We start from the raw sequence: 22,515 nt of genomic DNA, 5'->3' as shown, positions 1-22,515 counted from the left end.
TCGGCATTTCAGAGAATAAATACAGGGCACACACATTACAAGAACAATAAAGCTAAGCTCCTAAGCTTACTTATCCTTTAGGCTCACCTGGATCTACCCAACTTCTGAGTACAAGTAATGGATAGGTCTTCTACATGTTGTACTATGACTGACACAAGTAGACAGCCATGGTGGAAGGGAAATGAGAAAAATATACCCTCCCAACTGCAGAGTTTTTATCCCTTACTACTACTACTACTACTACTACTACTACTACTACTACTACTACTACTACTAATAATAATAATAATAATAATACTGATATTTACATAGTGCCTTTCTGGTCATTGGATTACTCCTCTGACTTTATTCAAGGCGCTTCACATAGGCAAGCTGTCTCTAAACCCCCGAGGGGATTTGTACAATCACAGAAAGGTTCTGTCTTTCAAGAACCGCACAACATTTCAGGTGGATCTTTCACGGCCTGGTCTCACTTCTGGCCCCCAGTTACCTACCACGCTGGCTGACAAGCAGCTCCTTCATCTCTCACTTGAAGGGCAGCCAAGACGCTTAGTTGCTAACGCCAGAGCAAGTGGTATAACTCGGCTCAGCTTGTCAGCTGCTTCAAGGACTCGCCATTCACGGAGCTGCCTTAAACCAGTAGTTCCCAAACTTTTTTGACTAGTGGTCCCTTGACCTACTGGACCATTGGCTGTGGCTCCCCATTAGGCTACAATCCTATTTATTGTAGGGCAGTGGGTTTTTAGTGACAGTTCTGCAGCTCCCCTGACTGGTTTCTGTGACTTCGCAGGAAGCCATGGCTGACAGTTTGGGAACCACTGCCTTCAATTTAGCTGATAGCCAACCAGCAGTTTGGATAACCCAAAGCTTCTGGAAATGATCTCTTCAATCACTCACTCTGACCCCTCCCAACTGGTGACACTCAGCTGCTACCAATTCCCAATTAGCAAGACCTTGACGATCCATCCTGTTTTCAGTCAGTAGCACTCTGTCCATAGGCAAGTTCCATCTTTCCCATGGCTCTTCAGAAAGCCTCTTTCATGTGGTTGTGCATGTGAAAGGGTTTTGTGCTGGAGCAACTGCTACGTGAAAATCCCCTTTTTCCTTTTAGTTGTAATTTTCTCTATATATCTGGTTATGTTACTAAAACATCATGTAGGCTAAACTTCTCCCAGCACACTTTTCCAAAACTCTGGTCAAGTCACAAGCTCATGGTTACACAACAACTACCTCCCCATGGTCACACATTATGGGAAGAAGTCTGGCATCTTAAATCCACCTCCCCGTGGTCACACATTATGGGAGGAAGTCTGGCATCTTAAATCATTACTTAAGTGTCTCCTACATTACTGTATTCATTATATTGTTTTAACCCAATCACTGTTTATGCAAACTTGAACTGCCTTCTTATTCATTGTATTGTTTCTAGGAAGCCAGCCATAGACCCCATTGATTTTGCTGATAACGGATCCTTTCAATGTTTTACTTACTCCCAAGTACCCTGCTGTGTGGTAGTAAGCAAGCTACAATCCAGCTCAGACAGTCAGCAAACCCTTTTTTAAGAGAGGGCTTCCTCCCACATGCTCTCTCTCTCTGGCTTTCCCTCCAAGGACCAACACATCTGTGTTGTGTCAGAGGGTCCTCTACATAGGACTTCTCCCCCCAACTGCTCTACAGGACAGGTAACTATCTTGCACCTGGAACTCTTTCCCTTCTTCCCCCCCTTTTTTCTCCCCTTCTCTCCCCATCTTTAGTTAGCAGCTGGGATTGGCAGACCAGGGACCCCTAAAGTCCTTCCCTACAACCTTTCCTTTTTCTAATTTCCTCAGATGCACCAAATACTCTCCACACGCAACCACCACGGAAGCTAGGTACACTGGATTCAAGTATTAGGACCAAGAAACATACACTTATCATTTCTCCATGTGCATTGTGTTTACCTTTGTGCTTTTGTAATAAGACTATAATCTTTTATTAAAAGTTATCTTTCTCTCAGTCTCTTCTTTAAGCAAAAGGGAATTTCTCTGCATTACGCCATCTTGTTATCCAGCCTGCAATCCTGAGGTTCCAATAAGGGCAGTATAATAATTCCCCTAAACAAAACAGCCCTTTAGGTAACACAACCATCATATTCAGAATAGGGACAACTTTGATGACATCAGACGAAGAAGAAATGTGCTAATTTCCCATGACCAAAGCCCCCACAGTATAGCAGGACCAATGCTACCTTAAAGTTGAGTGCTGGACCAAATGTTTCACAAACCTGATTCATATTTAGGCAAAGGCTATGTCTTTCTTCCAAAGGCTTTCCGTAGGGCTTCTTTGACATCGTGATTTCTGATAGTGTATATGAAAGGATTTAGTACTGGTGCAACCATCATATTCAATATGGCAACCACTTTGTTAAGGCTGAGAGCAGACGTTTTGACAGTGGGTCTTAAGTAAATGAAAATGACAGCCCCATATAAGATACTGACCACAGCGAGGTGAGAGGCACAGGTGGAGAAGGCCTTCTGCCGCCCACTGCTTGAAGACATGCGGAGGATTGTGATGGTGATGAAGATGTAGGATAACACTGTCAGGAGCAGAGAAGTCAGCGTGATGGCAGAACCAACGAGAAAGAAAAGGACTTCAATGTGCTTGGTGTCCCCACCTGCAATCTTCAGCAGTGGGCCAAAGTCACAGTAGAAGTGGTTGATGATATTCGAGCTGCAGAAGGGAAGCCTCACTAACATTAGGAATTCAAGAAGGATGGAGAAAAATCCCCCACACCAAGCAACAAGTGCAAGCTGAAGACAGACATTGGAAGTCATGATGGAGTTGTACCTCAGTGGTTTGCAGATGGCTAAGTACCTATCGAAGGACATGACGGCCAGAATGAAGAACTCTGTGGAACCAAAGACGAAGTAGAAAAAAAACTGCGCCATGCAGCAGTTGAAGCAGATCGTGGTTGTTCCTGACATGAGGTTGGCCAACATCTTGGGCATGAATGCAGTGGTGTGTCCAATCTCAATGACTGAGAAGTTGCAAAGGAAGAAGTACATTGGTGTCTGGAGGTGGTGGTCCAGTATCACCGTGACAATGATGAGACCGTTACCGGTGATGCACAAGAGGTACAGCAGGAGTACGACGACGAACAAGGTGCTGTTCATTTTCTCCAGGTGTGGCAATCCAAGGACAATGAACTCTGTCACTTGTGAACAGTTGCTCAAATCCATAACTTTGGGGTTTCCATAAAGACTGCAAGAAGAAAAGACAGGTGGAGAACTCGTATTCCTTCAGGTGTTTATTTCAATCTAAATCTGAATATTTAGAGCAGAACTTAAAACAATCTCCTCTCCCCATATTGTCTTCTGAAAATGTGATGGAGAAAAACAAGATCTGCCTCAGATCATCTTTTCAACTTAAGACTTAAAAAAAAAAAAAAAGTACATACATACATACAATTCTGTATCTGCAGATCTCTGTATCTTTACACAGATAAATCCACACAGATAGACCCTGGGAATAAGGTAGAGAATATAGCAGATGGGGAGAGAGAGAGAGAGAGAGAGAGAGAGAGAGATTGTCCAGCTACTAGACCGGGGTGGGCAAACTTTCAACTTTAGGGATCCTGGACCTTTAACAATTGTATAGGAGAGGCAATTTCAGCAGGAGAAGCTTGTCATTATAACATTTGCAGGTACAGGTATGGATGCAAAGGGATTGATAGATGGGTGCGTTAGAAAGGAAGACAATATCAAAATATGATGACATTTGTGCTAGGGAAAAAAATTCATCTACAGTTTTATAAAAATCTACTATTGCATTTGTAGGTGTTCCGGTAAGGAAAGCAAGAGATTCTTGTTGCACCTTAAAGGAGAATTCATCCTAAGCTTTCATGGAGTATCTGTAGATTCCGTAGACATTTATCTCAAAAAGAAATGTGTCGAAAAATCTGATTAACATGCTCAGCACGTTAAAGGAATATCCCTTTCTTTTGTTTTTCCTGCGCTATTTAAAGGCTTTGCTACCAATTGACCAGGGAACATGCAAAATTATCCACCATCTCCTGCAGAAGCTCTGGGATTCTCCTACCAAAAGATAAACCTACCTACCTATCTCCTACCAAAGATAAACACTTTAATGAGTTCCTATGAGTACAGTCCGCACATTAGGATAGGAACAGTTTGTCTTGCATCAGCCCACTGGTTCATGGTATTAAACACTGGACAAGACTTAACGGCACAATCCTAGGCATGTCTACTCAGGAGTAAGTCTCACTGATCTCAATGGGACTTATTCCCAGTTGTCGATGGATAGGAGTGCAATTTTAATAAACTTAAAAAAATGAATGGAAGTTGAGATGCTTTGTACTTTTTTGCTGACATCTCAAGACAGCCTGCTTGAACAGTCACAGTAGAAAACCTGCCTTGTCTGCATTGTATTAATTTGTTTAAAGTATGTTTACCCTGAGTTTCCTCTGTCCAAGCAGGCAACAAGATTAAAGAAGACCATACTACTCACCCAAGATGGAAAATAAATATGAACCTGATAAAAACTCATTACATTCCTACAAACATGGAAAAGGATAGCTCCATATAACACACCACCCATTGAATGCCTGAGCACATGTGCCACATTTATCGTGTCATCTCAAAACTGGCATCTTGGCAGCCAATGACTGCTTCTGGAAAGGTGTCCTTCAGCCTTGGCCTCAAGTCTGGTTTGTGCCTAGTTGACCTTCCCATGGGAGCAGCATCCCATTCAATGCATGTGGGTTCTGCCAGAAGTCAAAGTTATGCATGCATGAAATGTTATGTATGTGGGCAGGTTGAGGTGTGGTTGGGAACTTGAGCTATTGCCTTGCCTGAAAAAGCTGAGCAGGATTGGTTGCTTAGATGGGAGGCAGAGACAGTGGCATCACTAGAGAGGTGTGGGGGGTGCGGGCTGCACCGGGTGATGCGCCAGGGGGGTGATGCGACCTGGGGGGGTGACGAGCTAAAATCACAGCATTAGGAGCTACCCCAGCATGCCATAAACCGTTGGATGCAGAATGTCCAGCGGAATGCAATGCAAAAAAAGAGAATTGAAATAGCTCCTTTCCTTCAAAAGTTATGGCCAAAAAAAGGAAAGAAAAAATGAATGGATCCCTATGGAAAGTGAAAGTGAGCCGTATCGCACGTTTACTAGTGAGTAGGGAAACTTGCCTTAGTCCGTCAGAAAGGGCAGACTGAGAGGAATCCAAGGATGCCAGAGTGGTACTGATCCAATGAATGCAGCCCCCCAAAACACAAAAGGGAGAAGGATATCCCTCCCTCCCAGCTGCAGTCTACTGAGCCCTATGGAAAGCGAAGCAGCCTCACAGTTGGTTTACTCATGAGTAGGCAGATGTTCCTTGGCTTGTGGTCAGGTCAGGCAATGGGGAACGTGAGGACATCAGAATGGTCCTGATCCGATGGAACTGGAGCGCAACAAAAGCTCCAGAAGGCAGCCCCCCCCCACTAAAAAGGACAAAAAAAGAGGCTTCAACTGTTAAGGGGAAGTTTTCTATTTTGCACTTGCAAAGTCAGGTGGGTCTTTATCTTGATATGCTTGAAATGGAAGAACTTTAAACTGGGCACTGGGGAGGGCTGGAAATCTCACTGATTCTTTTTTGGGGTTGTTATTGCAGGCAGGCTACAGAGTAAGCTCCATTGACCACTATGGGACTTACTTCAGAGGAGACATGCATACGATTGGGCCCACAGGCCGCAATCCTACCCACACTTTCCTGAGAGTAAGCTCCATTGACCACTATGGGACTTACTTCAGAGTAGACATGCATAGGCTTGAGCTCACAGGTTACAATTCTACCCACACTTTTCTGAGAGTAAGCCCCATTGACCACTATGGGACTTACTTCAGAGTAGATTCACTTAGTGGAACAGGACTGGCTCCCCCTTATTTAATTATTTCTTTTATTTTAATTTAATCATTTATAATTATTTATTTTAATTTGTTTGATGATGTCACTTCTGGCCATAGCATCACTTCCAATGGGTCCTGATTGTTATTCTAAAAAGTGGGTCCCAGTGCTAAAAGTTTGAGAACTGCTGCAATAAGGTGTTAGGAAGTTGATAAGGTGTGTGTGTGTGTGTATGGGACTCTACAAGTTTTCAAAATCACTAAAATCAGAGTTTGGAGGAATAATCCCATTATGTTATATATCAATCAATGCGTAATTTCATGCAGAATGCAATGAAACAAACCACATTGAAATATCTGTGTTCTAACAAAAGGTACAGCCAAAAAAACAGCGGGGGCGGGGCAATGGCACATCACCACGCCCACCACCTGAGGCGTTGCCCCGCCCATTGCATGGGGTGACGCGAATCCTAGTGACGCCACTGAACGGAGGCCTCGGGGCTTGTCTGGGGAGCAAAGTGTGGAGGAGTCAGTGGGCAAAGAACTCCCAGGTAACATCCTTGAGAAGCCAGTCTGAAGCTTGGTTCCTTCTGCCCTGTGAGAGCTTGGAAAGAGCCAGCAGGCAGGATGACTTCATGATGAAGGGAAGCACTTGGAGAAATGGAGGTTCTTTGAGATTGTCTCATGGAATAATACTTTTTAAAATCTCATTGGAAATGGATTTATGTTCAACCTGCCTATGTAATCCACCTTGAGTCTATTGAGAAAGGTGGTATATCAATATTGTAATCAATAAAGAAAACCTACACACAAGTAAATAGTTCTCTTTGGAGCTCAGCCCGTATGTATGTATGTATGTATGTATGTATGTATGTATGTATGTATGTATGTATGTTTCTTTCTTTCTTTCTTTCTTTCTTTCTTTCTTTCTTTCTTTCTTTCTTTCTTTCTTTCTTTCTTTCTTCAGGCAACAGGATACTCCACGATCTAAGGCTGCTCCATTTGATCAGTGAGTTAGGGGAAGCACTCAACTGATTAGGGGTCCCTAAACCCTAACCTTTGCCTGCCACCCCCTTCCAGGCTGCTGCCAACAGAGCCCACTTCCATTGGCTCTCTGATTCTCTTCCACTTGCTGAATAGGAAGAGGATCCCAGCAGCCGCCGCCACCACCTCAACCTTCTCTTTGCCCATCTAGCTGCTTAGGAAAACAGCCAGCTGGGCAAAGAGAGGAAGAATGTGGGGATCCTGCCTCTGCTCCATCCCCTACCTTCAGCTACAAAATGAAGAAGCCGCCATCTCACCTTCCTCCTTACCCATCTGATGCCTAGGAAAGCAAGTTGGGACAACTGCTTCCCTGGCCCTGCAGGGTACAATGGCAGCCATTCCTGTGCTTCTGTCCCACTGGCGGGCAACCCAGTTAGCAGTGGTGGGCCTAGAGGGGAGCAGGGAGGCTAAAGCCCTGAGCGCCATGCCCGAGTGGCATTGCAGACACCTCGGAAAGCCTTCGGAGGCTTCTAATGCGATCTTAAGCAGTACTTCCGTTTTCCTGGAAGTACTGTTGAAGACCGCATAGGAAGCTTCAGAAAGCTTTCCGAGTCACCGACAACACTGGGTGAGGTTGAGGTTCTGTTGAGCTGGATAAGTATGGGTAAGTATGATCTTAGTAAAACTAAGTAAAGCTAAGATCATGGCATCCAGTCCCATCATCTCATAGCAAATAGAAGGGGAAGAAATGGAAGCCATGACAGAGTTTATCTTCTTGGGCTCCGAGCTCACTGCAGATGGAGACTGCAGCCAGGAAATTAGAAAACACTTGCTTCTTGGGAGGAAAGCTATGGTAAGCCTAGGCAACTTAATGAAAAGCCTTCACTGTGTTGACCAAGGTCTGTATAGTCAAAGCTATGGTTTTCCCAGTAGTAATGATTGACTGTGAGAGCTTGACCATAAGGAGGGCTGAGTGCCGAAGAATAGATGCTTTCGAATTATGGTGCTGGGGAAGACTTTTGAGAGTCCCCTGGACTGTAAGGAGATCAAATCAGTCAATCCTACAGGAAATCAACCCTGACTGTTCATTGGAATGTGAACAGATGCTGAAGCTGAAATACTTTGGTCATCTTATGAGAAGGGAGGACTCTTTAGAAAAGACCCTGATGCCGGGAAAAATTGAAGGCAAAAGGAGAAAGGGATGGCAGGGGATGAAATGGTTAGATAGTGTCACCGAGGCAATGAACATGAATTTGGACATACTCCAAATTAGTATGTGGTAAGTTAGTTAATGGTTAGTGGTTAGTGGTAGTTAGTTAGTGGTAGTTAGTGATAGTTAGTGATAGTTAGTGGTAGTTAGTGGTAGTTAGTTAGTGGTAGTTAAGGGGGCCTGGCGTGCTGTGGTCCATGGGGTCACGAAGAGTTAGACACAGCTTAATGACTGAACAAGAAGTATGGGGGGGCGGTGTGGTGTGGGGGAGTGGTGTGGTGCGGGGGGCAGCATCATGGACTTTTACCCCGGGGACACGTCAAGGGGCAGGTTTTTTCTGCCAGTTAGCATTGGGCTGTTATTCTGATTTATTCCAATAATATATTGCCCTTCACCAAATATCAATAGCAATGAATGAAGATGATTTTAAATCGTATACTCCACACTCTATGTTGTTTTCTTATGGGAAATCCCAGGGCATATCCTTGTAGAGAAAATCCCAGCACAGTCCTATAAGGTATCTGGAGAATATCTTGTTTGCACTGAACAATCTATAGCTAGTGCTTTAAACAGTGCAGAAAAGGGGGGCAAAATCCTGCACATAAAACATTCATCTCATGTGCTGGGCATCTTAATTTGATTTTACCACCCATTTTTGTGGGGCAAAGGGACATGAATGCCTAGCTGGGTAGATAGACCCAGGGTAGGCAGGAAGAAAAAGCACAGGATAGGAAAAGGAACTGAAGAAATCATGATGAAAAAGATAAACTAGAACGAATATTGGATTGATTTCCAGAACCCTTGCAGGAAGCCTATTGGATTTAAAGTCACAAGAATTTCAGTTTTGAATTTTGGTGTGGAACTTGAAGAACATTTGAACTTCTGATTTTGAACTTAAATTTGTACCTCCAGCATATTTTTGATAGATCCATCCATTAGCGCGTGAGTATCTAGATGTTTCATAATCTGGTCCTTAGATGGTTCATAATCTGTTTTGGGGTTTTTCAAGAATACGATAGTTCCAGTTATGAACTTATTTCCGACAGAAGTTTGTGAAACTGTCAGTTGAATTTCACATCATCTTCTCAGATGAGAAAACCCATCTGCTGAGGGAGGTTATTTTTAGAAGTATCTATCTATCTATCTATCTATCTATCTATCTATCTATCTATCTATCTATCTATCTATCTATCTATCTATCTATCTAGCAACTGTAAAAAAATAGCTTTTACATGCATGAATCTAAATACACAGTCAGAAAAATCACACCATCTACATTTTTTTCTTCTATTGTAGGACACACATGGTGTAACTTTTCCAGTTAAAAATGTAGATGGTGTAACTTTTCCAGATCCTGCGTATTTAGATTCATACATGTAAAAGCTATTTTTACAGTTGATGATAGATAGATAGATAGATAGATAGATAGATAGATAGATAGATAGATAGATAGATAGATAGATAGATAGATAGATAGATAGATAGATAGATAGTACACTGAGGACTCAATCCTATCCAACTTTCCTGCGCTGATGCAGCTATGCTAATGGGTTGTGCACTGCAGTGTGTGGTAGTGGGGCAGTCCTGGAGGCCTCTTCAAGTCAAGAGAATATTTGTTCCCTTACCTATGGGTTGGATTGTGGCTGCATTGATGCTGGAAAATTGGATAGGATTGGGCCCTGACAGCACAATCCTGGCCACTTCTACTCAAAACTAAGCCCCACTGAGCTCAATGGAACTTGTTTCCAGGTCTGTATGTATAGAATTGCAGCCTCATTAAAAACTCTGATGCAGTCTTTAACCATCTGTCAGCCACTGAGTTACAATACCATCATGACCTCCAGCATTTTCCGTCAGCTTGCATACATCTTTTCATCTTTACTTGAAAGTAAGATCCACTGTGTTCAATGGGGTGTACTCTCATCCCATTGTCATTAATGGGCCTTATGTCTGAGCAGACACACGTAGGATTGTGCTTTCTAATCCAGTGGTTCCCATCCTGGAGCACATGTATCCCCAGGGGCACTTGCCAGGACCTTTAGGGGTACTCAAAAAAGAATTGAATAATGGAGAGAAAAGGCAGGTCTGTATGAGAATGCCTTGTGGGGCTGGCAAGGCAGAAGGAAGGCAGCTAGCTAGCTGTGAAAGCCCCAGAAACGGCTAGTTCCTGGTCCTCATTTTATCTTTTTATTATCAGATATGGATCAGTAGTTGAAAACACAAATTAGAGATAACAGAAACTATATAAATTACAAACATTTTGCTAATCTGAGGGGTACAGTTTATGGGCTTCCAAGGGGTTGTTGGCAACCTTCAGTCTCGAAAGACTATGGTATCGCGCTCTGAAAGGTGGTTCTGGAACAGCGTCTAGTGTGGCTGAAAAGGCCGATTCAGGAGTGACAATCCCTTCCACACCGGGAGCAAGTGCAGTCTGTCCCTGGTCTGTCTCCCTGGCTAAGGGCCTTCCTTCTTTGCCTCTTTGCCTCAGACTGTTGGCCAAGTGTCTCTTCAAACTGGGAAAGGCCATGCTGCACAGCCTGCCTCCAAGCGGGCACGCAAGTGAAAAAACACTGGGAACCACTGCTCTAGTACAGGAAACTGGAAAGATAAGTTTGTATTCTGCTCTGTCTTTAAGGGAAGACAGATAAAATATCTTCAAAAATAAGACCTCCATCTCTCCTCTCTTATTTCAGTCTCATGACAAAGTGGTCATGGATTTGAACAACTGTTCGCGGGCGACAGAATTCATTCTCCTTGGATTCCCCCACATTTGGGGAATGAATGTCACTCTGTTCGCAGTAGTCCTGTTGCTCTACATTTTGTCCATAGCAGGGAACGGCCTCATCATTGTGATGGTGCGGCTCAGCCACCAACTCCAGAAGCCAATGTATTTTTTCCTTAGCAACCTCTCTTTCCTTGAGATGTGGTACACCACGGCTGTGGTCCCCAAGATGTTGGCCAACCTCGTCTCAGCCAAGACCACCATCTGCTTCTACTGCTGCATGGCGCAGTCCTACTTCCACTTCCTCTTTGGCATCACCGAGTTCTACATCCTCACGCTCATGTCCTTTGATCGGTATTTAGCCATCTGCCAGCCACTGAGGTACAACACCATCATGACCCCCAGCGTTTGCTATCAGCTTGCGCTGTGTGCCTGGTTTGGGGGCTTTTTGACCATTCTTTTACAGACCATCTTGGTGGTAAGGCTTCCCTTTTGCAACTCCAATGTAGTCAACCATTTTTACTGTGACATCGGACCCATGCTGAAGATTGCAGGTGGGAACACAGAACTCATTGAAGCTCTTGGCTTCCTGATTGCTGTTGCGGTTATACTGACCTCTCTGCTCCTAACGGTGGTATCTTATATCTTCATCATTTCCACAATTCTCCGCATTCCTTCAACCAGTGGACGGCAGAGGGCCTTCTCCACCTGTGCCTCTCATCTGACTGTGGTCAGCATCTTGTATGGGGCAGTCCTTTTCATCTACTTGAGGCCAACAGCCATGCACTCTTCTTTCAGCCTCAACAAAGCTGTCTCTGTGCTGAACACGGTCATCACCCCAGTGCTAAACCCTTTCATATACACCATCAGGAACAATGAAGTCAAAGAAGCTTTACGGAAAGCCTTAGGAAGGTATTGACTGTTCCTCATGTCCAAGTGCTGGGCTTTGTTGGAAAGGGTGGCCTGAGCTTCCAAGGCTGATGCAGTCACCACTACATCACTTGGGTGAAAATCCCAAGTCACCACTCTTATCATTCTTTGTCCAGAAACCTAAATTAATCGTGGTTGTGTATGCTACACATTGAGGTTCTTCTTCCAGCACCATTTTCAGAGCAGCCTTGGAATAATGGGGCAAGGGTTTTTTTCCCACCTCTTCAGTGTGGATCTCAAGGGGTTGGCTCTGGGTTGTAGGGGTTTCCAAGGGGTTGGCAATGGGTTCTAGGGTGACTAATTCACTAGAATACCCATGAAGAACAGGGAGAGTCAATAGCAGGTATTTCTATTAGGAAAAATCTTATCAGTAATACATTTTCTTTCAGTCTAAATCCTCCATGTATATTGAAGGACTGTCAGCACTCAGAGCTCTATCTCAGGCAAAGAGTAGACTTTTCTGAGGTGGTCACCAGCAGTATTAGGCAACGGAAGGAGAAGGGCCCTTCAGAGTCCTACAAAGCCTGGGTATGCTTTTTTTGGGGGGGGGAGGGGAAGTACTTTTATGAAAGGACCATTTGCACACCTGCAATTTCTGGTCTCCCTTACCACCATATTCTAAAATGCATTCTCTTGTAGCACAGCTGGAGGGGATGCAAGGCACTGTTTTGCAGGTACCTCACCACCTCCGTTTTGCTTCCCCTGCCCAGAATGGCTCCAGAGGGGAGTGGGAGGGAACGCTTGCATGGCACTATGAGACTTTCTAGAAAACTTAATGCTCTGCACCCCCTCTAGCTGTGCTACTGCATGCTGGGTTACAACCCAGTGAGGTAGCCAGAAGGTGCAGAAGTTGTTGGTTGGCAGCCTTCAGTCTGGAAGACTATGGTATAAGCCTACAGCACCCAGTATTCCAAGGCGGTCTCCCATCCAAGTACTAACCAGGCCTGACCCTGCTTAGCTTCCGAGATCAGATGAGATCGGGCATGTGCAGGGTAACAGTTGCTACAGTTGGCGTGGAGCGAAGCAGGTGGATCAGGGGGCTTTGCAGGGGGGGATGGCATGAATGGGAAAGGACGAGCTGGGGGGTCTCACCAACATTGGACAGCACATTGTGGACCACCCCAATGGTTCATTCTTTGTTCACCCCAAGTTCATTCTTTGCTTGCAAGAAGCAGGTTGCCATTCCCAAGACACAGTTATCTAATCATGTTCATGCAAATATTCTTAAACCCAGAAAATTCCCAAATCCAGAAAACTTCTGGTCCCAAGATGTCCAGATAAGGGATGCTCAACCTGTATATGCAGACATGTTGAAACAAGTGTACAGAATTCACTTCAAAGGAAGGCAGAAGAGAATGGAGGGGTATAAAATCACACAGTGCTTTGGGCTTCTGGTTACCAGGTTGTTGCATGTTGTGGTGTGAATGCATTACTTAGGTGTGCCTGCATGGTCAGTCAGCGTCCCTGGCTCTATTTGTGAGTGAGAGAAAAGATGTGAGATGTTTGTGAGATGTTATATGAACATGCTTAGAGTTCTTTCCCAGCAGTTGGGATGTGTGGAATCTATTATTGTTGGCAACCTTCAGTCTCGAAAGACTCTGGTATTGCGCTCTGAAGGGTGGTTCTGGAACAGCATCTAGTGTGGCTGAAAAGGCCAATTCAGGAGTGACAATCCCTTCCACAACGGGAGCAAGTGCAGTCTGTCCCTGGTCTGTCTCCCTGGCTATGGGCCTCTTTGCCTCAGTCTGTTGGCCAAGTGTCTCTTCAAACTGGGAAAGGCCATGTTGCACAGCCTGCCTCCAAGCGGGCCACTCAGAGGCCAGGCTTTCCCACCTGTTGAGGTCCACTCCTAAGGCCTTCAGATCCCTCTTGCAGATGTCTTTGTATCACAGCTGTGGTCTACCTGTAGGGCGCTTTCCTTGCACAAGTTCTCCATAGAGGAGATCCTTTGGGATCCGGCCTAGATCACGTAGAAAAGGCCTATGTATTTATAGTTGTATTCTAGGGTGTTCTTTTGCAGAGGTCAGGCAATTTTGCTCCCCCACCCCAAGTTTATATCATGCCTGGAAAGGGGGGGGGGATCGAGAGAGACTAGATAGGGAGTGTTCCTCATTCGGGGAGCAAGAAGGATCTTCACAATGGATGCAGTGGTGGATATCTCTATCCACAGGAAAACAGGAAAGAAAAATAAGAATATAAAATACGCATCCATAACAACCATGTATGGATTGCTGGCTAAGGAACATAGCATTTTAGATGTCCACAGTACCACAAAACCTTGTGGTAACAAAATGAATCTCAAAGAAGACGTTAGCAACAGCCACCTCAATTTTCAGTCTCTTTTCCCATCTAGGAAACCACTAGAGGTATCGTTTTCACTTCGAGTCAGACCTGGATTGAATGGTGTCATCCAGCTGACACCTGCATGTGGGTTTATGGAAGCCCTAGCTCACAAACCGACCTTTGTGGCTGAGACTGGGACCTCTTTTGCTTTTTTTTTTTTCCTGTAAGTATCACATTACAATGGGAAAACCCCAGTGTGGGATGTATCAAGTACTCCTCTGCGGGTTGATTCATCACCTTTGCATTTCTCAGCTGTCTACACCTGGCCTGCCCAGGACCCCAAAATGGCTCATTTTTTCATTGCCTTACTTTCGTGTATAGCAGTGGTTCTCAAACCTTTCGACTGGCAGCTCCCTTGACCTAGTGGCCCATTGGCCAAGGCTCTTCATTAGGGCTACATCTTCTACAAAGTACTATTCGGCAATTTTTTCACCAGGATTTCATGGCTTCCCTAGTTGATTTCCACAGCTCCCCAGGGTGCCACCGCTCACAGTTTGGGAACCACTGGTGTACAATATTTGAGGATTGTCCACTGTGCTGCGGACACACACTCTCATCTCATCATCTACCCAGGAATCTCTGTGCCAGACCCAGAGTATAGGAAACTTCCTTCTTTGTCCTTTCTTCTCCCACCTGCTTCCAAGGATCAGACAAGTCTCTGCCCAGTCTCCATTGGGTTTGCAACCTGAAAGCTGCCTCTTGACTCTCTCACTCGGAAAGCTTTAATGCCACAAATGGCATCTCCCTCTCCTTCCTAAAACAGGCAGGCCATTTTTTCAGTGACACTGGGTTCACCTGTTAAACCCTTCATTGCCCACCTGCTTCTCCCATCTGTATCCCCAAAAACTGCTGACCCTTGGCTACCCTCTCTCTCTCTCTCTCTCTCTCTCGCTCTCTCTCTCTCAGCTTCTATATTCCAGAAAGCTGCAGACAAAAGAGTCGTCAACTTGATCATTAGTCCCACTCCCTATTTTCTCTTTCCCCATACATGGTCCATTGGCAATGCGATTCCATGATCCTTAACTATGTCCTGATATCTCAGCTTGAGCTCCCATTTCCTCCCAGCTTAGTTCCCCAGTTCTCCCATTTCTGCCTTCTTTACTTCAAAACCACCATTAGCTCACTGATCTGCCTCCAGGTAATCACCTCATCTTCAAAAAACACTAACTGCTGTCCATCCCCATCCTACTTTTTCCTGTGCCTCTTTCACTTCCTTGCATGTCTACCTTCCCCCTCCTTTTCAAAAGTTTGATTTTGTCCTATAATATTATTTTCCTTAGAAACAGAGGCATCTTTTAGCTGAGTGTGTTATACTAGTTGGCAACCTTCAGTCTCGAAGGACTCTGGTATCGCTCTCTGAATTGTGGTTATGGAACAGCGTCTAGTGTGGCTGAAAAGGCCAATCCGGGAGTGACAATCCCTTCCACACTGGGAGCAAGTGCAGTCTGTCCCTGGTCTGTCTCCCTGGCTATGGGCCTTCCTTCTTTGCCTCTTAGCCTCAGACTGTTGGCCCAGTGTCTCTTCAAACTGGGAAAGGCCATGCTGCACAGCCTGCCTCCAAGCGGGCCGCTCAGAGGCCAGGGTTTCCCACCTGTTGAGGTCCACTCCTAAGGCCTTCAGATCCCTCTTACAGATGTCCTTGTATCGCAGCTGTGGTCTCTTTTAACTGAGTGTGTTATATATAACCTATAAAATCACTGCTTGTTTATTTCACTGCATTCTTGATCCCCCTTCCACTAGTTTTAAACTAACCACCTCCACCCCCAAAAAAATCAAATTACTGTGTTTGAATTTATACCTAACTCTTAATTTCCTCTGGGGAGACATGCTAGTGTCCCAAACACCTGTAGAACACTCATGTCTTGGTGAATGTGTGTGTGAACTGACAATTCATGATGCAGAAGGCTACAGCTTTCTGTATATTGAACAAAGGCCATCATAGCTGGGGGCTCTTTTGCATTTTTTTTTCAGATTATGGGACAGCCCCCCCCCCCCTTCATTTGTTTTCCTAGGCAGGCTACTTCATCAACTTAAACATTGCTATGTAAACATTGTCATGATTTATTAAATCATTTTATTCAGATTTCCTAATACTGAATACCAGAAGAAGGAAATGGAGCAAGGTAACCTGCTCAGCACACAGGACAAAGTATAGCACCCCCCCAACCCACATGGGTGGCAGAAGGAGGAGAGTCACTGACTCTCCCCCCAGTTTCAGCCCCTCATGAGGATCGAGACATAACACTACCAGCTGTCTTGAGGCAAGAGGCAGACATCTGGGCACCTCTTGCCCATCAGTTGGGAGGATCCTATGCTTGGCAACACAGTCCTAGTCATCTGGGAAGAGCTTGGCTGGGCCCTGGAGTACCTACATTGTCCCTTCTTCTCGGGGAGGCAATGATCATCAACATGGGGGCCACCTGGATAGCTCTTATTCAGGGACCAAAGGACCATAAGAACATAAAGAACAGCCCCACTGGATCAGGCCATAGGCCCATCTAGTCCAGCTTCCTGTATCTCACAGCGGCCCACCAAATGCCCCAGGGAGCACACCAGATAACAAGAGACCTGCAAGGCCTCCTGGGAATTGTAGTTTAAGAACATAAGAACAGCCCCACTGGATCAGGCCATAGGCCCATCTAGTCCAGTTTCCTGTATCTCACAGCAGCCCACCAAATGCCCCAGGGAGCACACCAGATAACAAGAGACCTCATCCTGGTGCCCTCCCTTGCATCTGGCATTCTGACATAGCCCATTTCTAAAATCAGGAGGTTGCGCATACACATCATGGCTTGTAACCCGTAATGGATTTTTCCTCCAGAAACTTGTCCAATCCCCTTTTAAAGGCGTCCAGGCCAGTCACCATCACCACGTCCTGTGGCAAAGAGTTCCACAGACCGACCACACACTGAGTAAAGAAATATTTTCTTGTGTCTGTCCTAACTCTCCCAACACTCAATTTTAGTGGATGTCCCCTGGTTCTGGTGTTATGTGAGAGTGTAAAGAGCATCTGCCTATCCACTCTGTCCATCCCCTGCATAATTTTGTATGTCTCAATCATGTCTCCCCCCTCAGGCGTCTCTTTTCTAGACTGAAGAGGCCCAAACGCCGTAGCCTTTCCTCGTAAGGAAGGTGCCCCAGCCCCGTAATCATCTTAGTCGCTCTCTTTTGCACCTTTTCCATTTCCACTATGTCTTTTTTGAGATGCTCAAAAAAGGGTATGATGAGGGTATATGAGGGTATGATGTATATGATGTATATGAGGGTATGATGTATATGAGGGTTGAGGGTATGATGAGGGTATGTGAGCCGTATAATATTAGTCATGAGGGTCCGTTTCCTGCCTTTTTTTTTCTTGGGGGGGATCAAGACCCACTATTTGCTTATAAATTGTGTGCCAGTTTCAAAGCATAACTCCTGGGTCCAGCTTGCTTCCTCCTCCATGAGCTTAAGCCATTCCCTTCACAAGTCCTTTGAAGTCAAGTTCCCCCCCCCCCGGGCAAGGAGGAGGAGGAGGATGAAATTCACTTTTAATTATGTATGTAGTTCTGAAAGGATGGTACCATTTTGATGTCCTCTTCCCTATTTTCCCCACCTATCCATGACTTTCCCTTTTCAGAAGGAGGGATTTTTCTCCATCCAAAAAGTTTATGGACTGTGAATCACCCGATGAGTCAACTTCAAATACTTACAGAAGGAAGACTCTGCCATTCTCACTGAGTTTTCCCATGGAAATTTGATTTTTTTTTTTTTTGCCAACTTGGATGCGTATTGAAATAAACCCCAATTCCAATCAACTCCAACACAAGGCCAGCTTGTAAGCTACATGAACCTTCATGTAGATGAAGCAATCTTCATCTACAGATGTCAAGCAAGTGAAGGTTAAAACGCAGTCTAGGTATGACTGGAAATGGAAGCAATATCTCTGGTGCTTTCCCACATGAATGATGATCAGGGTTGAGAGAGGGGGGAGTACTACATCCTACTACTCTCCTGTCAGCCTCTACTGTCACCATGTGGCTGACACGCAGTAGAACACCATCTGTTCAATTTCTTTGCATTTTATTTCCTCCATCTCATTATCAGTTACATATGTTCATGGACACACACACATAAGGGCTGCTGTGTTTTTGTTCTTGAAAATGCAACCTTAGAGTCTGCCGTCTGATTTATTGTTCTGACGGACAAGTCTTGGGCCTGAACACTGTGAACTACATAGCTTGCAGGTGTCCTCACAAACCTTGACTGCACTGTGGGTATTTAAAAGAGTCATTACATTTTATTGCTGCTTGCAGAGTACAAAATACAACCGCTAACTGTGAAAAGCAGTGCCTTGCAGTAAAAATCCAAATGGATGACTACACAATATCCTTGTCTTTCTTTCATGTTTCACGTTAGCAGATTGTTGTGGGCCTGGGATAAAGTCCTGCCCTGGCTCCACGTAGCATTCCCTGCCCGTCAACTGATGGCACACTGGAAGCTGTCACTGGTATGGGGATTCAGGGAGGTGGTTGTTGGCCATCTGATGGTTCATTTAAGCCAGTGCCTAAACCGGATGACCCCATCTGACCCTATCCACTCGAGTACAACATTCTCCACTGAGAGCTTTTTGATTCAGTCCTAGTATGATTTCCAAACCATTTGCACAGGTTTATTTACTGTATTTATAGCTCACTTTTCACCCATGATAGGACTCAAAGCGGCAAAGATAAGCCTTCCTAGGTGCTATCCCATCCCCCAACACAGGCCTAATTCAGCACATGAGCATGTATGTGTGAGCCGGCCTGAATGTAATCCCATTGCCACACCAAAGTCAATCATTGCAATAAGGCAGTGGTTCTCAAACTTCCAGGGAGGTTGAGAACCACGGTGAGTGCGTGCGGGGGAGTGGGGAAGACAGCGGGGCGGAGGGAAGGCAGTGACGCAATCCCCAGGATTGCATCACTAAGGGGGGGCAGGGGCTGTCATGTGCTTGCCAGTCCCTGCAGCCGCCTCTCGGGGGTGCGGGGAGCCCTGCACAACCCTCTGCAGGCTTCCCCAACCTTCAGAAAGTGGAGCACTTGCAAACCGGAAGTGGGGTGCAATCGCTCCACTTTCAATTTCTAAAACTCGGGGAGCCCTGAGGAGGGTCATGCAGAGCTCCCCGCACCTCTGGGAGGCTGCTGCAGGGACTGGTAAGTACATGCCAGCCCCTGCGCCCCCCTTAGCGACGCTCTGGGGACAGAGTGCAGGGCCTTCAGGCTGGGGCATCATGATGCCTCAGTTTGAGAACCACTGCAATATGGGAAATGAATGAAGGGGCATCACACTGGTTGTAGACCACTTGGTGGCAGCAAAGGTCTAACAACCAAAAGATGAAGGGCAGCTGTTTTTAAGTGAAGCTTCTTTTCGGAAAACCACAGAAAGTTTCAATATCACTCGATGGGCCAAACTTATTTTAGTCCTGTTTTTATTTTTTTGCAACTGTCGCTTTCGGGTTTGGTAAAGAAGTTGTGGGGGAGGGGTTAGTCATGCACAGTCCTGCAGGTGGCGCTGTTGCACCACCAAAGTCATGGAGCTTGGTTGTGAAGCCATCATAAAGGATGAGGCTGGGCAAAAGTGACTTTCTGTGGGGGAGGGGAATTTAAGTTGTGGGCCCTATAGTTCTGTCTTTAAAAAAAAAAAATGAATGGTTTCAGAAAGCATGTTCTATTTTTTTTTTTTAATCGGGTTTTATTTATTTCTGTGACAATGCCCCAGCTCATATGGCTTCCCGACACAAACAAACAAACAAGCAAACAAACAAACAAACATTTATTTATTTATTTGATAAATAAAAAAAATATTTATTTATATCTAATTTAAATAAGATATAAATTATATCTAATTTAATGAATGAATGAATGAATGAATGAAACTAAGTGCATCTGCAAAAGACTGTGTGTGTGCTAATTTTACAAGTAAAAGCAGTGAGAGGATGTGGGCATTTAACCAATTTCCTGTACACTGTTTTCTCAAAATAAATCATTTGCTTCACAACTGCTATTTGCTCCCTGGAGAAAACTACTGTATTAAGTGAATTCCTGCAGGGATAGAACCTTCTGGGATGATCTTTCACAGAAGCATCTCCCCAGTGCAGGGCTCTGTGGTTACCTGGCATATCAGCAAGTTACTGCAGGCCAGTGGCGTTGCTATAGGGGTGCAGGGGGTGTGGGCCACACGAAGTGACTGGCAGGGAGGGGGGGTGATACCTATACTGGGCAATTTTTAAAAATCCTTGGTATTTTTGAATGATACCATCATGCTATATATCATTCGATGTGTGATTTCATGCAGTACGCAATGAAACAAACTGTCTTCAAATATCTCTATTCTACCAAAAGTTATAGCCAAAAAACAGATGGGGTAAGTGCAGTGCTGCATCAAAATGCCCACCCCCTGGGGTGTTGGGGGAGGACCATCATGATGGATGACATGCTGGCTTCGTGCACCAGGTGATGCAAACCCTAGCGCACTGCTGCAGGCTGGAAGATTAAGGCTTAGACTACAGGATGGAAGGTTAAGGCTTCCCCACCACCATCCCATGGGACAGATGAAATTGTGCAGTGGGCTGGATGTGACCCAAGGGCCATGATTTGGGGAGCCCTGTTATAGGAGATTTCAGTTATGAGAACAAATAGGTGGGAAGTGTACATTTGTATCTGAAATGCCTGTTGATAGCTTAAGTCATTTCTTGTGATGTGAGTGAACTGCTAAATTCCATGTCTTTGGAATCCATATCTAGGACTCCTAGAGAGATGTTGACAATGACCAAGTTGCAGGAGTAAATACTGTACAGTAACCGGCATCATGTTACGTCACAGCTCCTCCCCACTTAAGGAGGAGCCCACTTAAGGCTGATTAGTTTCCCTGGTTTTGCTCACCAGTGCAGCAAGCAAAAGTCAGAGTCAGTTCCCAGTCAAATCAATGAAAGGTGCCAAATCAGAGTCCAGATCCAATATGTCGAGTCACAGTCCAAGGTCAGTTTCCAGGTAAGCCAGTCCAATCCATCAAAGGTGCCAAGTCAGAGTCCAGAGCCAATAAGTCCAGTTACAGTCCAAGGTCAGTCAGTCTCCTCTCCTACCTCCAACCTGCACTCCTTCTACAACCCACAAACCCTTCCTGCCTCAGGTGCTCCTTATATCCCTGAGGGCCCTATTGCCTTCAAGTGGCTGCAGCTGTGCAGCACACTCTGCTGGATGCCCAGGCCTTACCCTTAAAGGGGCCGCTGCTGACACCACATCTACCTCCTCATCAGATCTTCCTCGATTCCAATACACACCATCAGGACTGTGAGAGAGTAGATGTGCAAGTAATGGGCAGCCCAGTCCTGAGCTGCTCGGTGCCCAGAGGAGCAGTGGCATGAAAATGGCAACTGCTGCATCCTGAGCATATCAGTGGCTCCTCGGGGGAAGCGGACATTCATCCCCTTCCCCCGGGTAAGGGAGCAGGCCCCACAATGGGGCTACTCAAGACTGCCCCAGATATTTAGCTGGTGCAAAGTTGAGCGGCCCCGTGGCTGTCCGGGAGGCCTGATTTGGGGTTCTGGATCTGGCAGAGCAGATCTCCCCTGGTTCCACCTCCTCTTGAACCACTCCCTCCTCCCTAGCCCTGCCTTCCTCCACCCGCCATCCCAGAACATCTCCTCTCCCCCCATCCCCACTCACCTTTCCACCACGCAGAGTTCACACTTTGCTCCAGGTGGTATACGACAGGCTTCCGGCTGACGCTAGATCTGGCTCAGCGTGCACTGGCACTGAATTGGTGCCAGCACTGACTCAGCGTTGAGTGTCACGGGTGTGCCATACAGGCATGTTTGCGACACTCAGCACCAGCGGATTGGGCCCTCTCACAACATCACATACTAGATAAACAAATTCCAATATAAACATTGCAGGCATTAACCAATTCCATTTTCCGGAACCTTACCGCAAAGAAAAACTCATCCATTAAGTTGATTCTCACATGAAATTTATTCAAACGAAACCAAAGTTCTAGAACGTTTTCCAGACAGATTGTCAAGTAGAAGAAAATAGCGTCTTGCAATTTTCTGTGGTCCATCTGATGAAGCAGACATGAAAGGATTTAACACTGTTCATTGTTTTTACTAGTCTAGTCTAGTCTGGACTAGTCTGGCTAACCCCCCCTGAAACCTGCAACTAGCTTTTTCACAAAGGATGCACAGATGTACACATGTGAAAGTGCATATAACATAGCTGGCACACAGCTATGGTTCCAGTCTAAACCAGTCTCTTTTCAATGCCTTGAGACTTCTGCTTGTCTGTGGAACTCCTTGCCACAGGACGTAATGATGGCATCTTGCCTAGATGTGTATAAGAGGGGATTGGACCAATATCTGGAGGAAAAGTCCATCACAGTTTACAAGTCATAATAGGTATATGTAAGCTCCTGGTTTTAGCGG

General features: G+C 45.4%; 2 protein-coding genes and 1 pseudogene across 2 annotated transcripts; 1 reads left to right on the top strand and 2 right to left on the bottom strand.

Annotated features, from left to right (window-relative positions):
* Positions 1-2,285: 2,285 nt before the first annotated feature.
* LOC136653598 (olfactory receptor 6X1-like) lies at positions 2,286-7,077 on the bottom strand. The gene is made up of 2 exons (XM_066630489.1): positions 6,944-7,077; positions 2,286-3,240 (listed from the first exon to the last, which is right to left on the bottom strand). The coding sequence occupies exons 1-2, from the start codon at positions 7,075-7,077 to the stop codon at positions 2,286-2,288; spliced, it is 1,089 nt and encodes a 362-aa protein (XP_066486586.1).
* Positions 7,078-10,791: 3,714 nt separating this feature from the next.
* On the top strand, positions 10,792-11,721 carry LOC136653597 (olfactory receptor 6X1-like). Its single transcript, XM_066630488.1, has one exon. It carries the CDS (start codon positions 10,792-10,794, stop codon positions 11,719-11,721), a length of 930 nt encoding a protein of 309 aa, XP_066486585.1.
* A 901-nt stretch (positions 11,722-12,622) lies between these two features.
* Positions 12,623-12,742, bottom strand: LOC136654780 (5S ribosomal RNA; annotated as a pseudogene).
* Between the last annotated feature and the right edge of the window lie 9,773 nt (positions 12,743-22,515).

Source organism: Tiliqua scincoides, chromosome 5 (genome assembly GCF_035046505.1).
Source record: "Tiliqua scincoides isolate rTilSci1 chromosome 5, rTilSci1.hap2, whole genome shotgun sequence".
Classification (NCBI taxonomy): domain Eukaryota; kingdom Metazoa; phylum Chordata; class Lepidosauria; order Squamata; family Scincidae; genus Tiliqua; species Tiliqua scincoides.
The sequence above is the reverse complement of the archived record's forward strand: the minus strand, read 5'-3'. Positions and strand labels throughout refer to the sequence as shown.